General features: G+C 39.2%; 1 protein-coding gene and 1 long non-coding RNA gene across 3 annotated transcripts; both read right to left on the bottom strand.

Annotated features, from left to right (window-relative positions):
- Positions 1-2: 2 nt before the first annotated feature.
- Positions 3-9647, bottom strand: LOC146504328 (uncharacterized). The gene is made up of 12 exons (XR_014868621.1): positions 9563-9647; positions 8414-9479; positions 8246-8302; positions 8006-8135; positions 6857-7922; positions 6689-6745; positions 6449-6578; positions 5300-6365; positions 5132-5188; positions 4892-5021; positions 755-4808; positions 3-335 (listed from the first exon to the last, which is right to left on the bottom strand). It is a non-coding gene; the product is annotated as an uncharacterized LOC146504328 (long non-coding RNA).
- A 264-nt stretch (positions 9648-9911) lies between these two features.
- LOC146504327 (uncharacterized) lies at positions 9912-11596 on the bottom strand. 2 transcript variants are annotated; one of them, XM_085130326.1, is made up of 2 exons: positions 11320-11596; positions 9912-10571 (listed from the first exon to the last, which is right to left on the bottom strand). In XM_085130326.1, the coding sequence occupies exons 1-2, from the start codon at positions 11390-11392 to the stop codon at positions 9961-9963; spliced, it is 684 nt and encodes a 227-aa protein (XP_084986452.1). In that variant the 5' UTR covers positions 11393-11596; the 3' UTR covers positions 9912-9960. The 2 variants fall into 2 exon arrangements, with proteins under 2 accessions (XP_084986452.1, XP_084986453.1); XM_085130327.1 differs by lacking the exon at positions 11320-11596 and adding an exon at positions 10889-11292 and having other exon boundaries at positions 9917-10571.
- Between the last annotated feature and the right edge of the window lie 7251 nt (positions 11597-18847).

The following is an 18847-nucleotide window of genomic DNA, read 5'->3' as shown; positions in this document are numbered from 1 at the left end:
ATTTAAGGAAAAGGTGATGCAAACACTTTTATATCTGCTGTACAATCTTCCCCGTGAAACTCATCAGATAATGTAATCACATCAATGAATGTGGTTATCTTTACTATTCATATAATAATATTATTACTATTATTACTACTATCCTCACAGGAAGAATGTCCTAGGTTTGAATCCACCACCTGGCCAGGGACCTTGTGATTGAGTTTGCATTCTCTCCTGTCTGTGTGGGTTCTCAACAGCTTCCTCCCACAAGAAGACAACCAGTTAGTGGGGTTAGGTTAGTCAGTGTCAGTGATTATCTGCAGCCCTGCGACAAACCTGCGAGGTGTCATAACCTGAATTGGATAAGCGGGAGAGAAGAGATGGACGAATCGATGGATTAGTCTCATTAGTAGTAATTCTGATTCAGTAAAAGGACTAGATGTTGTAGTCCCTGATAATGCTAGACTGCTAGATAGGTACTAGATTGGACATAGTGCTGGTGATGGTGGTGATAGTGATGATCACATCTTATGGATAAGGCTGACAGTGCGACCAGTGCCACGCCCCTCCAACCATGACTTTCACTTTCCTGTGGTCGGAGTTTAAAAACAGCACAAATGTCTCATCACCACATGGATATATTTCATTTTATAACAGAAACACAGCTCGTAGAACTTCAATGTGACAGCACCCGGATTGTTGTCATACATGTTAAAGTTGTCATGTCAGTGAGCTGTTGACCTGCTTAAACAAACGCACACTGGGAACTTACCTCTAAGAACAGACTGTGAGAGCTGTGTCGCTTCACTGGAGTCCTGTCTTGTAAATACGTGGAGAATATTCTGCAAACACGAAGCGCTTCGGCCCACACAGCGACTTTCCCGAAACAGGAAGACATGTGGCTGTGCTCGATTCTTTAATAAGAGCGCACCGGGTGGGTGGAGCTTTACGCTGCGGTTTGAGATCGGTGGGATGTCTCTCTTTTTTTATATATGTCTCTGAAACGCTGGAAACTCTCGCACTTGTAAAATTATACTGTATTTGTATTTTGCTGTTCTCAAACAAACAAACAAACAAACAAACAAAAAAAACGCTGCATCTACCAGAATGGAACAAGCAACACAGTTTTCATTCAAGTCACATCCAGTCTAATCACAGTCATTTCCTTTTGGTGATGAGTGTATTATGATGGGTAGATGTATTATGTATTATGTTAATGCTGAAGCTTTGGACTGTATCGCTTTCATCTGACACTAAAACTATCCCCATCAATACATATTTTTTCCTTCATAGTGCACCCGTCCTGGATCTGATAGAACAGGCAATATCAATGAGGCTGTGTTTTTTTCTTTTTATTTTATGGTATGGTATAATTTTGTTGATGGCATAGGTTCCTGTCTTTCCTGTCTCCTTTCAGAAATATCTGTCCATATGAGGCATGAGTGCTTCAGATTATCGACTCGTGCAGAACAATGATCAAATTGAGCTATTCTTGGAAAGTGGATGGTTTATAGTTTGTTCAAGAGCGAGTCAACACAGCACTATTCCCTAAATGTTTTCTCTTAAAGATAAAAATGCAGTGAACCAAGTCTTGCTGTTTGAAAGCAACTGAGACAGTAAACATAGTTCCCTTTTTAGATTGTGTTTTACTTATTCTTTAGAAAATGAAGGATCGTGTGCTGTTGTGGGACCTTTAAGGAACGATCAGCAAACATTAGCAGAATACAAGCATTTTATTGATAAAACTGCCTAGAAGCTGGAATGAACCTGTTATATTAAGTGTTTGGTTCCTTTCACTGTCTCATGAGCCTCCTGAACTGAAGAAAGTGGAATGACTCCTGAAATTGGCTTTGGTTTGTGAAACAAGTCAAAAGTCACAAAGTATGAACATCATCACCATCTAGTGGCAGAGAAAAAGAATGGGCACACACACACACATACACACACGCACACAGTAGCTGTCCAATCTTTACTGTGTATTATGAGTATTCTACGGTGGCCCTGAGAGGCCAAACAGACTGCAACTTCAGAAAACACTTGCAAAAAGAAAAATGCTGCAAAAAGAAAAACGCTGCAAAGGCACAGAGGTTTATTCGGAGGTATATTCCCCATTTCTCAACCTTGGCAGCCCCTCTTACAGATCTCACGAGAAAACACACTTCTAAAGTGATGTGGAATGATGACTGTGAACATGCCTTACAATCTTTAAAGAGACAGATCTCTGAAGCCCCTGTTTTGCAAAGCCCTGATTTTTCCAAACCATTTGTTGTACAAGTAGATGCCTCTAATGTTGGACTTGGAGCAGTACTGGCTCAGGGAGAAGCTGGTGAAGAAAAACCGATGCTTTTCTTAAGTAAAAAGCTGTTTGACAGGGAGACAAAATATTCAACATTAGAAAAAGGACTGGCAATCAAGTGGGCAATTGATTCGTTGAAATATTATTTCCTTGGAAGAGAATTTATTCTTCAGACAGATCACAGACCCCTGGTGTGGATGCACTCCAAGCAACATCAAAATGCGAGCATACTGCGCTGGTGCCTAGCCCTCCAGCCATACCAGTTCTGATGTTTCCCTCACGACACCTCTCTGCGTAACATTCTACAAAAGCAGCTGTACATGCCCACTCCATTTTTGATGTACCCTCCTATGATGATGAACCTGTTCCAATACAGACTACAAAACAGAGAGAGGCATTTAAAGCTTGAAAGGAGAGTGGATGAGGTTGCAAAGCAAGTACACAAACTGAGCCAAAGGTCCAAGAATCCTCCTCCTGACAGTGAGCTTAGTGCAGCGTTAAAACAGAGACAAGAAGAAACTGTTAAACTTCAAAATAAGAAAAATGAGTTGCCTAAGCTACTGAGAGCTCGCTCAGAACTAAAAGTGTTAAAGAAAATAACAGTGATGGCAAAGATTACTTAATGGCAAGAAATGGCAGTGCCAGGAGACCTGTTAAGGTTCCCTCTATGTCAAAAGTGTGATTCTCCTTTAGATGTGGTGAAGAAGCCTATTGCTGCTCGATGTCCAAATGAACCTAACTAGAAAAATGCTGAGTTATTATATTATATATAATTAAAATGTTAATTCATTTAAAACCAACTCATTCATTTTTAGGAAAAATTAATTATTATTTTTTTCCATGTTTACTGTGATGCACTGCATGATGAATTTATTTCATCCGTCAACCTCACCCATCAGAGTTAGGGGGCGGGGCTAACAATGAAACGGTTAAAACGCTGCTTTAGTCCAGAGTCGATTCCTTTAGATGGCATCTCTCAGTACCAAGTAAAGAGATCGTACATGCATACTTGCTAGTTCTTATTTGGCACGTTCGCTCACGAGTCCAGACTTCTGAAGATGAGAGGACACAGCTGACAGGGAGACGGCAGCATCATCTACCCATCACTGTGTACTTAAACAACTACCACAGACCTTCCACGGCACAGGAAAGACTGAGTGGACCGACAGTAACAAGTATTAACAACAAAGTTGGCCATCAGATTTCTTACAGTGATGTAATAAATGATTTTCCCTCTAAAAAAGCTGGAAAACAAAAATGTTAAGAGGAGGATGGAGTATTGAGGAAAAACAAAAGTCAAATGTTTGGATTCCAATCATTCATTTTCAAATGTAATTCTTCCTGTTTTTACCAAAGTGTTTACACAGTTTTACAGTTTTCAGAACAAATTCTTCTACTTAATTATTCAACTGATTTACAAATCATGTTCCCTTATTGCACCTACCTCTATGAATTTACAGTACTGAAGCATTTCTCTGATATTTTTTGTATTTTATTTAGTAGTTAGAACTTAAAACATATGAACTAGGTACTGTTTTATTTAAGGGATTTTTTCCTTGTTGTTGCACATTGTTCTTACAGTTTATTTAAAACTAGAAATAATAAAGCAGTTGACGTGTTTCAGGCTGTGACTTTTAGTATCTGTTGGTACTTCATCACTTTGAATAAGTGTAAGTCAACACCAGGCCGCACTTTCAGTCTTTCCATTAAACAAATAAACAACAATCCATTATTTTCACCGTTAAACAATAAAATATGCTTCTTGACTCCTTGATGCAGGTGCCCACCTACGACCTGGTTTATTAATACTAAGCTAAAGAGGAAAGCAACTCACTGTAGTTCTCACAGCTCAGGACAAGCAGACACCTGATGTTGAGTGACTGAATGGAACTAAAACAAGAATTCATAATTATGTTTGTCTGCCATGAACACGTGATGATAAAACTCTGCATATGCAGTCAGGAGACTGATGACCTGTGAAATGAGCTGTTAGAAATGTGCAGATATGTGTAAACATTGATCAGCATTTAACATCCAGGATGGAGCAAAACTTCTGACCTGCATGTATGAGAACCTTTAATCACATCATCTTTGTAGTGAAATAGCTGATGACTCATTAAACGTTTCCATGTAATTTATCCACAGTGAAAAATATTCACTTTGCTGGATCTGAAAATCACGTGTTCATTTCATTAGACACTAGCAATACTATTAAACTGGACCTTATCATTATCATATAGCACTAAATGTGAAACTGAGTCATATCATAACAATCTATATATGTAATATGTGTTTGCCTGAATCTTCCAGCACAAACAGAAAGAGGAGCTGTTGTCTGAGTATCAATGCAAATAGACACCAGAAATCGTTCAGTAAAGACAAATTTAATAAATGAAAGCTGGTGAGAGGGCCTTTGATGTTTCTCTTTGGATCCTCCTTCCATCCATTTCTTCAGCTTAACCAATTCAAGATTGGAGCCATCCCAGCTGTTATGGGGCCAGAGGCGGGGGTACAACCTGGACAGGTCAGTCTAACACAGAGAAACAGACAACCACTCACACTCACATTCAACCTAACTGCATCTCTGTGGACTGTGGGATGAAGCTGGAGTACCTGGAGGGAACCACAAAGGCCCGAGGACTGTCTTGCTCTCAGGTGACGGCCGTTCACGCTGCTCTGAACACTCTCAGTTGTCTTTGGATCATCCTGTTGTTTGTCTCCCAGTGTCGTTACTGCTCCTCTCCTTTCAAAGACAAACACCAAATAACACCAAATGAGAGTGAATCACTTCAGAACAACGGGAACACTCATGGTTATTGTGAGCAAATGTCATAACAAGATGAATATATTTACCATTTTACTGGGGGAAAATCTTCTGTGTGGAGTTTCTTCTCATCTTGGCTCTTTTTCCTGACATTTAGAAACAAGAGGCAGAAAAGAAAGAATAAAAGTTAAAACCTCAAAGATTTTTTAATATTTGGGATATTTTAGAAACAACCTTAAACACTATTTACTACTTACCACTTTGTTCATTCTTGCTGACGTTCACTCTCCTCATCTTCTCTCTAAAGGACAAATGACAGTAAAGAGGGAATCATTTTAGTAACTTTATCAACCAGGTAAGCAGAATTTTAGATCTTTATCAATATTATGATTAAAAGCAGAGTGAATACTTATCTTTTTACGAGAAAGGGTTCAATCCGTCCTGTCTTAGGTCTTAATGTCACCTTGTCTCCTCTCTGTTTTCTCTGAAAAACAAAAGACAAATGGGAAGAATAAAATTAGTAAATGATTTCAGCAACTAGAGGAAGTGTTCACTGAGGAGGAGCTGTCATAATAATATAAAATCAATATATACTTATCTTTTTTTTAATGAGAGTTTACAGAGCACGCTGGCTTCGCTCCTCCCTCCGCTCCTCTCTGAAAGTTAACTGGATAAAGGATAATAACAATTAATAACATCATCAAAACAGACAAAGCTGAAAGAATTGCTGATCAGAGTTGTGACAGAGTCGCAGGTTAGATGGATGTATACTTATCTTTCACAATGAGAGCGTTTGCATAGACGTCTCTTCAGGTCTTTTTATTGTTTTCTCTCTGCAGAGGAAAGTGATGAGACTGATGAGGAAATACCAAATACAAAGACTGACAAAGGGAACTGAAAAAGTCAAACCAAAACCTATACTGGGGAAAAACTATAGGAAACAGAACTACTGAGGCAATGAAACACGAGGGGACCGCGACTAACACTAGGGAGGGACAAAGGGAGACTGACACAATATTTACACACAGGAGGCTGATTATGGGAACTAAGGACACATAGAAACACAGCTGAACCGAATAACAAATGAACAACAAGTCGAAACAAACTCTAATGACAGTTCAACAAGTTTCTAAACACAACAAATAACTTTCAGGATGTTTCAACAATGTGTAAAATGAGTTCTTATCTTTTTTTGTGAGAGGGCCTTCAATGTTTCTCTTTGGATCCTCCTTCCATCCATTTCTTCTGCTTAACCAATTCAAGATTGGAGCTATCCCAGCTGTTATGGGGCCAGAGGTGGGAGTACAACCTGGACAGGTAAGTCTAACACAGAGAAACAGACAACCACTCACACTCACATTCAACCTAACTGCATCTCTGTGGACTGTGGGATGAAGCTGGAGTACCTGGAGGGAACCACAAAGGCCCGAGGACTGTCTTGCTCTCAGGTGACGGCCGTTCACGCTGCTCTGAACACTCTCAGTTGTCTTTGGATCATCCTGTTGTTTGTCTCCCAGTGTCATTACTGCTCCTCTCCTTTCAAAGACAAACACCAAATAACACCAAATGAGAGTGAATCACTTCAGAACAACGGGAACACTCCTGGTTATTGTGAGCAAATGTCATAACAAGATGAATATATTTACCATTTTACTGGGGGAAAATCTTCTGTGTGGAGTTTCTTCTCATCTTCGCTCTTTTTCCTGACATTTAGAAACAAGAGGCAGAAAAGAAAGAATAAAAGTTAAAACCTCAAAGATTTTTTAATATTTGGGATATTTTAGAAACAACCTTAAACACTATTTACTACTTACCACTTTGTTCATTCTTGCTGACGTTCACTCTCCTCATCTTCTCTCTAAAGGACAAATGACAGTAAAGAGGGAATCATTTTAGTAACTTTATCAACCAGGTAAGCAGAATTTTAGATCTTTATCAATATTATGATTAAAAGCAGAGTGAATACTTATCTTTTTACGAGAAAGGGTTCAATCCGTCCTGTCTTAGGTCTTAATGTCACCTTGTCTCCTCTCTGTTTTCTCTGAAAAACAAAAGACAAATGGGAAGAATAAAATTAGTAAATGATTTCAGCAACTAGAGGAAGTGTTCACTGAGGAGGAGCTGTCATAATAATATAAAATCAATATATACTTATCTTTTTTTAAATGAGAGTTTACAGAGCACGCTGGCTTCGCTCCTCCCTCCGCTCCTCTCTGAAAGTTAACTGGATAAAGGATAATAACAATTAATAACATCATCAAAACAGACAAAGCTGAAAGAATTGCTGATCAGAGTTGTGACAGAGTCGCAGGTTAGATGGATGTATACTTATCTTTCACAATGAGAGCGTTTGCATAGACGTCTCTTCAGGTCTTTTTATTGTTTTCTCTCTGCAGAGGAAAGTGATGAGACTGATGAGGAAATACCAAATACAAAGACTGACAAAGGGAACTGAAAAAGTCAAACCAAAACCTATACTGGGGAAAAACTATAGGAAACAGAACTACTGAGGCAATGAAACACGAGGGGACCGCGACTAACACTAGGGAGGGACAAAGGGAGACTGACACAATATTTACACACAGGAGGCTGATTATGGGAACTAAGGACACATAGAAACACAGCTGAACCGAATAACAAATGAACAACAAGTCGAAACAAACTCTAATGACAGTTCAACAAGTTTCTAAACACAACAAATAACTTTCAGGATGTTTCAACAATGTGTAAAATGAGTTCTTATCTTTTTTTGTGAGAGGGCCTTCAATGTTTCTCTTTGGATCCTCCTTCCATCCATTTCTTCTGCTTAACCAATTCAAGATTGGAGCTATCCCAGCTGTTATGGGGCCAGAGGTGGGAGTACAACCTGGACAGGTAAGTCTAACACAGAGAAACAGACAACCACTCACACTCACATTCAACCTAACTGCATCTCTGTGGACTGTGGGATGAAGCTGGAGTACCTGGAGGGAACCACAAAGGCCCGAGGACTGTCTTGCTCTCAGGTGACGGCCGTTCACGCTGCTCTGAACACTCTCAGTTGTCTTTGGATCATCCTGTTGTTTGTCTCCCAGTGTCATTACTGCTCCTCTCCTTTCAAAGACAAACACCAAATAACACCAAATGAGAGTGAATCACTTCAGAACAACGGGAACACTCCTGGTTATTGTGAGCAAATGTCATAACAAGATGAATATATTTACCATTTTACTGGGGGAAAATCTTCTGTGTGGAGTTTCTTCTCATCTTCGCTCTTTTTCCTGACATTTAGAAACAAGAGGCAGAAAAGAAAGAATAAAAGTTAAAACCTCAAAGATTTTTTAATATTTGGGATATTTTAGAAACAACCTTAAACACTATTTACTACTTACCACTTTGTTCATTCTTGCTGACGTTCACTCTCCTCATCTTCTCTCTAAAGGACAAATGACAGTAAAGAGGGAATCATTTTAGTAACTTTATCAACCAGGTAAGCAGAATTTTAGATCTTTATCAATATTATGATTAAAAGCAGAGTGAATACTTATCTTTTTACGAGAAAGGGTTCAATCCGTCCTGTCTTAGGTCTTAATGTCACCTTGTCTCCTCTCTGTTTTCTCTGAAAAACAAAAGACAAATGGGAAGAATAAAATTAGTAAATGATTTCAGCAACTAGAGGAAGTGTTCACTGAGGAGGAGCTGTCATAATAATATAAAATCAATATATACTTATCTTTTTTTAAATGAGAGTTTACAGAGCACGCTGGCTTCGCTCCTCCCTCCGCTCCTCTCTGAAAGTTAACTGGATAAAGGATAATAACAATTAATAACATCATCAAAACAGACAAAGCTGAAAGAATTGCTGATCAGAGTTGTGACAGAGTCGCAGGTTAGATGGATGTATACTTATCTTTCACAATGAGAGCGTTTGCATAGACGTCTCTTCAGGTCTTTTTATTGTTTTCTCTCTGCAGAGGAAAGTGATGAGACTGATGAGGAAATACCAAATACAAAGACTGACAAAGGGAACTGAAAAAGTCAAACCAAAACCTATACTGGGGAAAAACTATAGGAAACAGAACTACTGAGGCAATGAAACACGAGGGGACCACGACTAACACTAGGGAGGGACAAAGGGAGACTGACACAATATTTACACACAGGAGGCTGATTATGGGAACTAAGGACACATAGAAACACAGCTGAACCGAATAACAAATGAACAACAAGTCGAAACAAACTCTAATGACAGTTCAACAAGTTTCTAAACACAACAAATAACTTTCAGGATGTTTCAACAATGTGTAAAATGAGTTCTTATCTTTTTTTGTGAGAGGGCCTTCAATGTTTCTCTTTGGATCCTCCTTCCATCCATTTCTTCTGCTTAACCAATTCAAGATTGGAGCTATCCCAGCTGTTATGGGGCCAGAGGCGGGGGTACAACCTGGACAGGTCAGTCTAACACAGAGAAACAGACAACCACTCACACTCACATTCAACCTAACTGCATCTCTCTGGACTGTGGGATGAAGCTGGAGTACCTGGAGGGAACCACAAAGGCGCGAGGACTGTCTTGCTCTCAGGTGACGGCCGTTCACGCTGCTCTGAAGACCCTCAGTTATCTTTGGATCAAATAACACCAAATGAGAGTGAATCACTTCAGAAACACAGGAACACTCATGGTTATTGTGAGCAAACGTCATAACAAGATGAATATATTTACCATTTTACTGAGGGAAAATCTTCTGTGTGGTGTTTCTTCGCAGCGTGACTCTTTTTCCTGACTTTTAGAAACAAGAGGCAGAAAAGAAAGAATAAAAGTTAAAACCTCTACGATTTTCAAATATTTTAGGACATTATTTTAGAAACAACCTTAAGCACTATTTACTACTTACCACTTTGTTCAGGCTTGCTGACGTTCGACATGCTTCACTGTATATTATAATCTCAAGCGCTTCCTTGCTGGAGTCGGGCTCCGGATGCTGCTCTCTTCCTCCGGAGCCTTCCTCTTAGCACGCTTTGCCGACATATTTAGAAAACGGCAGAGCACCGAAGTGAGAACTGTGCCGTCCGCGCTGTAGTCTGTTATTCTCCAGCGGTTCGTCATCTCAGTGTTCTCTGTTCGGTAAACAGTGGAGATGACTCTGGTGACGGGGAGGCCGTCGACAGTCAGGGTGCGGACACAGTTCCTCCGATCTGCCTTCAGCACAGCAAGATCCGCTTTCTCTGGAAGAACTGGAGTCAGGAAGCGTGGATGAGAGCTGGAGCCCGCAGGCGGCAGCATCATGCCAGCTGGTGAGTCGGTAGGAGGAGAAGGAGTGGTGTTCTCTCTTTGGCTCTGCCTCACATGGACAAATGGTGTCGTCACCTGGTCCCGGTGGAACAATCCTTTAAAAGGTATGTAAGGAAAGTCCTTGGACCCAGTCACCAGGTTATGGTAAAGAGTGAGGACCATGTGGGACATGGAGTCCAGTTGGCTGCTGCTCAGTTCACGGTTCCTCAAGTTAAGGACGACCATCTGAGGTGCAGTGATTGGACTCACCAGCTCAGCTACGAGAAAGCAAAGCGTGCGTCTACGTTAATTATGTGATCACACAAATTAAAGCCTGAATTTAAATTGTCCAGACATGGCTTTACATCATCATAAGCTATTCCACACACAAACAGTAAGAAGCTCCCAGCAGAACTCATTGTTTATGAAAGCCTTCACATTTTTCACGTGGTAAAAGTTTTCATGTGGTGTAAGGCTGCATGGACTTTCACTGAGGTTTTAATACGCATTCACATTAAGGAGTAATATCGTCATATTAGTTGAACATCGATATTTTGAGAATAAAGCAGCTACATTTAGGTGAGAAACCTCACACCTCCTTATTGCAGGCACACACTGTTTCAATCCCAAACTCAGCTAGCGACTCTGTGAACTTTTAAAACTCCATTCTCCAGCTTTACACATTCACAATCTATGAAACTTTCACGTATAACTCAGCGCCAGCAGCCCAAACATGTTAACTCAAACCCTCTACATGCAAAAACGGGCCCGCGCGCTGACGTCAGCGTCCTCCAATGGCGTTTCCAGGGCGCGTGCATTCAATTGTTTTTTTTTTCAGCAATTAAAAAAAAACATGGCGCCATCTTTATAGTGTACTGGCACATGTTAAAATTGATGTTAGTCAAGTATGAAACATCTCATCCTAAATGTTAACACTCATGAAGTCCTACTTCCAAACAATAAAAGACAAAAATTTAAGTTGTATTTGTTTGCTAGCACTCTGACATATTAGCCTGCTGTACTCACCATAGCGTTGATCTATCACCTCAATGAAAAGGGAGAGCAGGTGCATCTCGCGACTGAAGTTTGTAGAAGTCATTTTGCAAATCCTTCTTGAAGATTTTCAAACAGCTGTAGTTTGAAAAATCCGAGTTTTCACAGCACTAGTGGGAAAAAGCTCCTGTTTGCGCTTAAACGTGAAACCCGAATTCCAATTTTGCCTCCTGCTTTTATAACTGCACTCAAACACGTCATCATCACCATGACTCCCAGTGTCACCGAAAATCAATTTTATTTATTTAAAATAAAGTTCGTCTAATTATCATAGTTTTTAAATATATATATATATTTCTTTTTATTTTACTGTTTTATTCATCCTTTTTAAAAAATATATTGCCAAACTTTGTCGTTTTAATTCTTTAAAAAATCATTAATTCACCAGTTTACAAAAATGAAGATCGATATCTGAAATTTAAATTAATAAATAAATAATTACAATTGATAATGGACTTTTAGCATTAAAGAATAGTTTTTCAATGCGCTTTAAATGTTATCAGAGCCGATGTTGTGCCAAAAAGTGATCGCAGTCCAAAAGTGATTTACGGTATTTAAACGTTTGTTTGTGTCATGACATGTGTGAACGGTTGATGTTTAAGGTGCAGTTCATGTGGAAGCCAGAGAAGGGTGGTGTTGTGCGCATAATACAAAGTGATGGCGAAACCTAAAAGACGGTGTCATTTCTGCTCCCTGAAGCAATCTCATAACAGTTTCAATCTATTTCAAGCCAGTTAGCACATTTCTGTTATGAAGTGCAATAATTTTTTGGCAGTAAACTTTTAAATCCTTTTATTATGAATATCACATTCTCAGATTTTCAAGAGAGACCAGACCAATAGGGCAGCAGAAATCACAAAAATAAATAAATAAATAACAGTTTTATAAAGATTAAAATAGTAAAAAAAAAAAAAAAGACTGGATTGATTATGATGTATAACACAGAATATGTACAATAACAGAGTTATAAACACATCTAGAAAACACGTGATACTTTTATTTCATCTATAACCTCTGTGCAAATTTTGTTGACTGCAAAGTGTTTATGAATATGTTTTTAAAAGCTGGTTATCTGACTGTCAGTTAATAGCAATTAAAAAGAAAGCTGATTTTTATTATTCCTAAATGGAAAAAGTCCATTATGAATTTTTGTTATGAATTTTATTTATCAATCCACCTCCTCACTGCTCTTTCCCGGTGCAGCAGCCAGAGCTGGATCAAGCAGCCAGATGGCTTCTGGAGGAAGACTAACTGCAACAAAGGGTCTCTGGGAGGCTGCTCAGGCACAGCAGCTGAAAAATCAAAGATGAAATAAAAACTGGACCTGATCATGGTGCTGGATGAGACAGAAAGGCAAGATGATAAACCAGTGTATGAATTAGTAACACTGATTATGATGATCATGTTTAGGTGGAAACTAGCGAGCTAACTTCCTGCTAACCTCTAACTCAGTTAATTTGAATAAACTCTGTTTTCATGGATGCCTGGATGTTAAACTTAATTGTTAAACCTGGTAAAGCAGCAATGCTGATCATTTTATTAAAGATGAAAGAAGTTAGACCGTTTTTAGCTCTCAGTGATCCCTCAGTGTTCGTTTGACTTTGGGACCTGAAACATGGCAGCTTTTCACTTACACATTTTTGAACCACTCATTCATAGAAATAGTTTCCAGTCAAAGATCTGGACAGATCCACCAAGTTCACAGTAGTTTTACAATTTTCTGCAGTGCAGAAAAAAAAAAACTGAAAACATCACACCTCTGAAGTAACACATTGTGATTCATGTACAAACAACACACAATTATTGTAGCTTCTTCAAAGCCTCCTTATATTCAACACTTGGGTAGGTGGTGTTATACATGCCCTCACAGCACCGGCACGTCAATCATCCTATTTTCACCTTGTCACCCTCATTAAGCTGCTCTCTTTCCTCTGATTAATCGTTAGTGCTGATTGGCTACAGAAGGCCCACCGCATGCATGGGGGATACCGTGGGCCAGGGCTGTGGCATCTAATGTCTGGTTGTCAGTGTCCTGTGGAAAAACAAGTGATTGTCCTAAAATCAGATGTCCCAGCAGATTGATCTAGTTTGCATGCTGGCAAAATTGTCCACTCTCAAAATCCCAATCACCCTGTTGCAAGTCTATTACAAGACCAATACACCAAGACAAACAGCCATTTATGCTTTTTACACAGGCAGCCAATTTAACCAGGGAACTTGGCACAGATATATATTTTTTCTATCCTCTGTTAAATACTCTGTTAAATAATTCTTGTAGAATTATTTAACTAGAAGAATTGTTGTACCACACATTAAAGTTTCAAATCAGTGAAAAAGCAATACTAGTTTAGGGAGCACAGCAGTTGCAGCCATTTGAAGGTTTTTTGTTTTATTTTGTTTTCTCCGGCAAGGTCATCTGTCAGAGGAGCAAGAGGCAATGTTTTGGTAAGTACTGACACAGAGGTAAGTGACTCAAAGGTAAGAGGTAAGTGAAGCAAAGGTGAAACACAGCAACTGATTTTCTTACTTGTTTAGCAGGACGGTGAAAGAGAGAACTGTGCTGAGAATGATCCAAGAGGCTGATTGTTTGTGACCTTTTGCAAGGTTTTTAAGATGAGCAGAGAGGCAGGAAGGGCAATGGGCTGGAAGGAGTGGGTTTGTTGTATTGGAAACATGAAACATCGGGTGGATGTGAAGGAATGAAGTTAGCTTGAGTTTTTACTAGAGAAGGGCAGATGTTGTATAGTCGATTTTATGAGGTCCTAACCCGCCAGCTCCGTTGTACGTGATGCTGAATGGATGGCATGGTGAGGTTGGCTTAGAATCTAAGATGGACTGGAAGAGTGGTGGTTGGTGGCTGGTGCGATCGTGGCTCAAGAGTTGCAGTTCGTCTTGTAATCGGAAGGTTGCTGGTTTGAGCCCCGGCTCAGATAGTCTTGGTCATTGTGTCCTTGAGCAAGACATTTCACCCATTGCCTACTGGTGGTGGTCAGAGGGCCCGGTGGCGACAGTGTCCGGCAGCCTCGCCTCTGTCAGTGTGTCCCAGGGCAGCTGTGGCTACAATCTAGCTTGCCATCACCAGTGTGTGAATGACTGAATGTAGTGTAAAGCGCTTTGGGGTCCTTAGGGACTAAGTAAAGCGCTATACAAGTACAGGCCATTTACCATTTTACCCTAGAAATCCTTCAAAGGGAGATAGGCCTGAAGTGGAGGAGGTGAGAGAGTTAAAGTTAGGTACATAAATATTTGGACAGAGACAAAATTTTTTCTAATTTTGTTCTGTACGTTACCACAATAAATTTTAAATGAAACATCTCAGATGCAGTTGAAGTGCAGACTCTCAGCTTTATTTTAGTTTAGTGAACTAAAAGATTGCATAAATATATGAGGAACCAATGGCTTTTTAACACAAACACTTCATTTCAGGGGCTCAAAAGTATTTGGTCAAAATTAATAAAACAATGTTCTTTTCTAATACTTGGTTGAAATACCATTGCTGGCAACGACAGCCTGAAGTCTTGAACTTATAAATTTCACTAGATGCTGAGTTTCCTCCTTTTTTTAATGCTCTGCCAGGCCTTTAATGCAGCGGCTTTCAGTTGCTGTTTGTTTGAGGCCATTTCTGTCCAAAGTTTAGTCTTCAGCAAGTGAAACGCATGCTCAATCAGGTTAAGATCAGGTGACTGACTTGGTAAACGGACGTTGCTTTGAAGTGCATGTCTAAGAAACTGGCTCCCTGATTCTCAGGTCCTTCTTAGATTGAAAACATCATCAGTCCTGTTGCTGTTCGGTCAAAGTTGCCTGCTGCCGTGATCCATTCCACTTTCCATGTTTTTCAGTTTAAGCCAGTCTCTTCTAGTCCTCTGTCCTGTTTAATCTTTTCTTGTGTGTTGAAAATAAACATTTTAATATTCTTATTGCTTGTCTGGGTCCAGCTTGAGCCTTGGTTATGATAAATACCATATGTCAAGGGAAAAGTTTGTACTCCTGGTGCTTCAAGGAACCTGACATGACAGAAGGTTTATCCTGTGTGGGATAAAAGGTTCAGTTGAGTGATAGCTGTTGGATAGAAGCTGTTCTTTCATCTGGCAGTGGGTGAATTCAGTAACCTGTGCCGTTTGCCTAGAGGGGGGCAGAGGGAAGAGACCAGTGGATGTCCTCCAGAGGCGGCAGAGGCTGGCCAGTGATGTCCTGAGCAGTTTTTATCACCCTCTGGAGAGTTTCTCTGTCTGCTGCTGAGCTGTTCCCAAACCAGACAGTTATACAGTACAACAGGATGCTTTATATTGAGAGTAGAAATGCTCTAATAGATTTGCAGACAGGTGGGGCTTCTTCAGTATTCTGAGGAAATAAAGTCCCTGTTGTGCCTGTTTTATAATAGGAGCACCATTCGTTGTCCATTTAACGACCTCATTGATGGCAACTCCCAGAAATATAAAGCAAGCACCCCCTCATCCTCCTCACCTCCAGATTCCAGTGGCCTGAGCGCCCCTCTCTGTCGCCTGAAATCACTGACTTCTTTTGGTTTTTTAATATTTAGGGAAAGGTTTTTATAAGAGCACCAATCAGATACTGACTTGATGTCAGATGTTTTATATTATTATTTTGTGGACATCAGATATCTGATATCAGCAGAGATGGAAAGTAAAAACCTAAAGACATTGAAGGTTAAGCAGTGATTCTTTTTTACTGTTTAAAATCAAAACTTTGTGAGTTTTTATTTCAAATAATAGCTGATGAGCTTCATCTCCATATTTTACCAGTTGGTGATGGTAATTCATCATCATTTGAATGTACTAATAACAGAGTTGCAGCAACTGAAGATACATAATTTAAACAATTATTCACCACACATTTATTTAACTCAGCTTTTTAACTAAGCATTACTCCATTACCAATTGACACTCTGTCACAGACGGTGCTGGAAAAAAAAAAGGAAACACAAAATAAAATATTCAATTAGCATCTTAATAACTGACCGACTGTAGCAACTCAGTATAACCATCACAAACTGAATGCTTATTTTTGTGTTTACTACGTTTTTGTGCACTGAGCCATGATACAGCCTTTGCAGCCAGAAGCTCCCACTCGTCCTTTGCATCCATCTTGAAACCACAAAGCCAGATCAGAGCCAGAATGGTGGCCCACACTTCACTGCTGGCCTAGTGTATAGAATCAGCAGTCATGTAGTTAAATATTAAATTAAGTGAGGCAGCATGCAGATGTTCGTTAACATGAGTGTGTAATTTTGAAAATTCACTTTTGAAACCATTTTAATGAATATGTTACAAACACCCACTATTACTGTGTTATTATTTATTTAATAGCCCACCTTTTCAGGCTTTGACTTTTCCACCTCCTCGTTGGTCTCAGTGCAGCAGCAGAGCTGGATCAAGCAGCCAGCAGCCAGACGCCTTCTGGAGGGAGACTAACAGCAGCAAAGGGTCTCTGAGTCGCTTCTTAGCAGGTGGAAATTCTTCATCCGGCAGTTGTGAAGAGGAAAATTTAGAGGAAAAGAGGTAGTTACATAATAAAATGCCCTTCCTGGGTGGAATTGAAAGCAATATTTAAAATAATGTGCTGAGTTAAGTAAGAAAATAGTTCTAATGATTTGGTTCCACATGTTGCAATATATGTGTCATATTTAGAGTTGTTATTATTTCTAATTGAGCAATTAAAACAACAATATTTAACAAAAGACAGCAGCTTTGACAACCAGATATATTTCATAACTTTTTGGATATTTGATGATTTCTTTTCTCGTGGAACCAGTTCCCAGTTTGGATTTGGGAGACACACACCCTCCCTACATTTAGGATTAGGCTTAAACCTTTCCTTTTTGATAAAGCATATAGTTAGCACTGGATCAGGTGACCCTGAATCCTCCCTTAGTTATGCTACAATATGTCTAGGCTGCTGGGAGATTACCATTATGCATTGAGTATTTCTTCTTCAGTCACCCTTTTCACTCCCTATGTGTTTATACACCTCTCTGCATTGAATTATTCTTCCTCTCTGGCTCTCTTCCACAGCGTGTCTTTGTCCTGTCTTCCTCCCCTCACTCCAGACTGTCGCAGCAGATGGTGACACTTTCATGAGCCTGGGTCTGCTGGAAGTTTCTTCCTGTTAATATGGAGTTTTTCTTTCCCACTGTCACCAAAGCGCTTCCTTATATGGGGTAATATGATTATTGGGAGTTTTCTCGGGATTTTTTTGTATTATTGTACCTTACATTATAAAACACCTTGAGGCAACTGTTGTTATGATTTGGCCTTATATAAATCAAATCAAATTGAACTGAATTTAGTTATGGCATCTGACAGTGGACTCCTCTTTGTTCTGCTAGACTTAAGTGTAGCGTTCAATACTATTGATCATAACAGTACACATATTAAAGGAAGTGCACTACAGTAGTTTGAATCATATGTATCCACATGTATCTAACAGATTCTAATTTGTGATTGTAAATGATGAGTCTTCTTCACATGCACAACTTAATTACCGAATTCCACCAGGTTCTGTCCTGGGTCCAATACGTTTTGTGTAATACTTGCTTCCTTTAGGCAGAATTATTAGAAAACAATTAATACATTTTTATCACTTTGCAGATGACCCTCAGCTTTATTAACCATGAAATCAGAAGACACAAATCAACTAGTTTAACTACAGAAATGTCTTACAGATATTAAGGCCTACGTAACTTTTAATAAGTCCTAAAAAACCTAGAAACATGGTGTCTAACCAGACACTTATTTTGATGGTATTAACTTGGCTTCCAGTAAAGTGTGGGAAATTTTACCAGGATATGTCATTCAATGCACATATTAATCAAATATGTAGGACTGCCTTATTGCAATGTGTCTAACAAACAAAAACATTATGTGTATGAGTGATACTAAAAAATTAGTTCATGTATTTATTACTTCTAGGCTACACTATTGTAATTCATTATTATAGATCACTTTTAAAAATGTCTGAAAAATCCTCAGTTGATCCAGAACGTTGCAGTAAGAGTACAAACAGGAACTATGAAAGACAGAGCATATTTCTCTCATATTAGCTTCTATTCATTGTCTTCAGAATTTAATTTAAAATCCTTTCCTTCATAAAGAGTGAGGAGAACTTTCAATGAAAACGTTTCTTTATGATAAAGCTCATAAGTTTGGGCTGGAGCAGATGACGAAGTCAAAACAGATACCTTCATCCATGCTGTAGAAACAGCAAAAATCCATGAGACATCTGTCTTCTGTTTTTTCAAAGGAAACACAACAGTGAGCACACCAGATATTCTTAGTTCTATAATTCTAATCCAAATGCAAACAAAATTAAAACATGTATCTTTCATTGCACACTAAATTCAGTAGCAAGGTTAACTGATGTGCAATCTCATTGCACTTGTCTGACTGGAATTGAATTATCTTAATTGCTCATGTGTAGCATGAGCAACTCATGTGACATTGTAAAAGCCAGACTAAATCTGTCTGTGTCCTCATTCAGAAGT

Source organism: Neolamprologus multifasciatus, chromosome 14 (genome assembly GCF_963576455.1).
Source record: "Neolamprologus multifasciatus chromosome 14, fNeoMul1.2, whole genome shotgun sequence".
NCBI classification, from domain to species: Eukaryota; Metazoa; Chordata; class Actinopteri; order Cichliformes; family Cichlidae; genus Neolamprologus; species Neolamprologus multifasciatus.
Note: the sequence above shows the minus strand (reverse complement) of the source record. Positions and strands in the feature narration are given on the sequence as shown.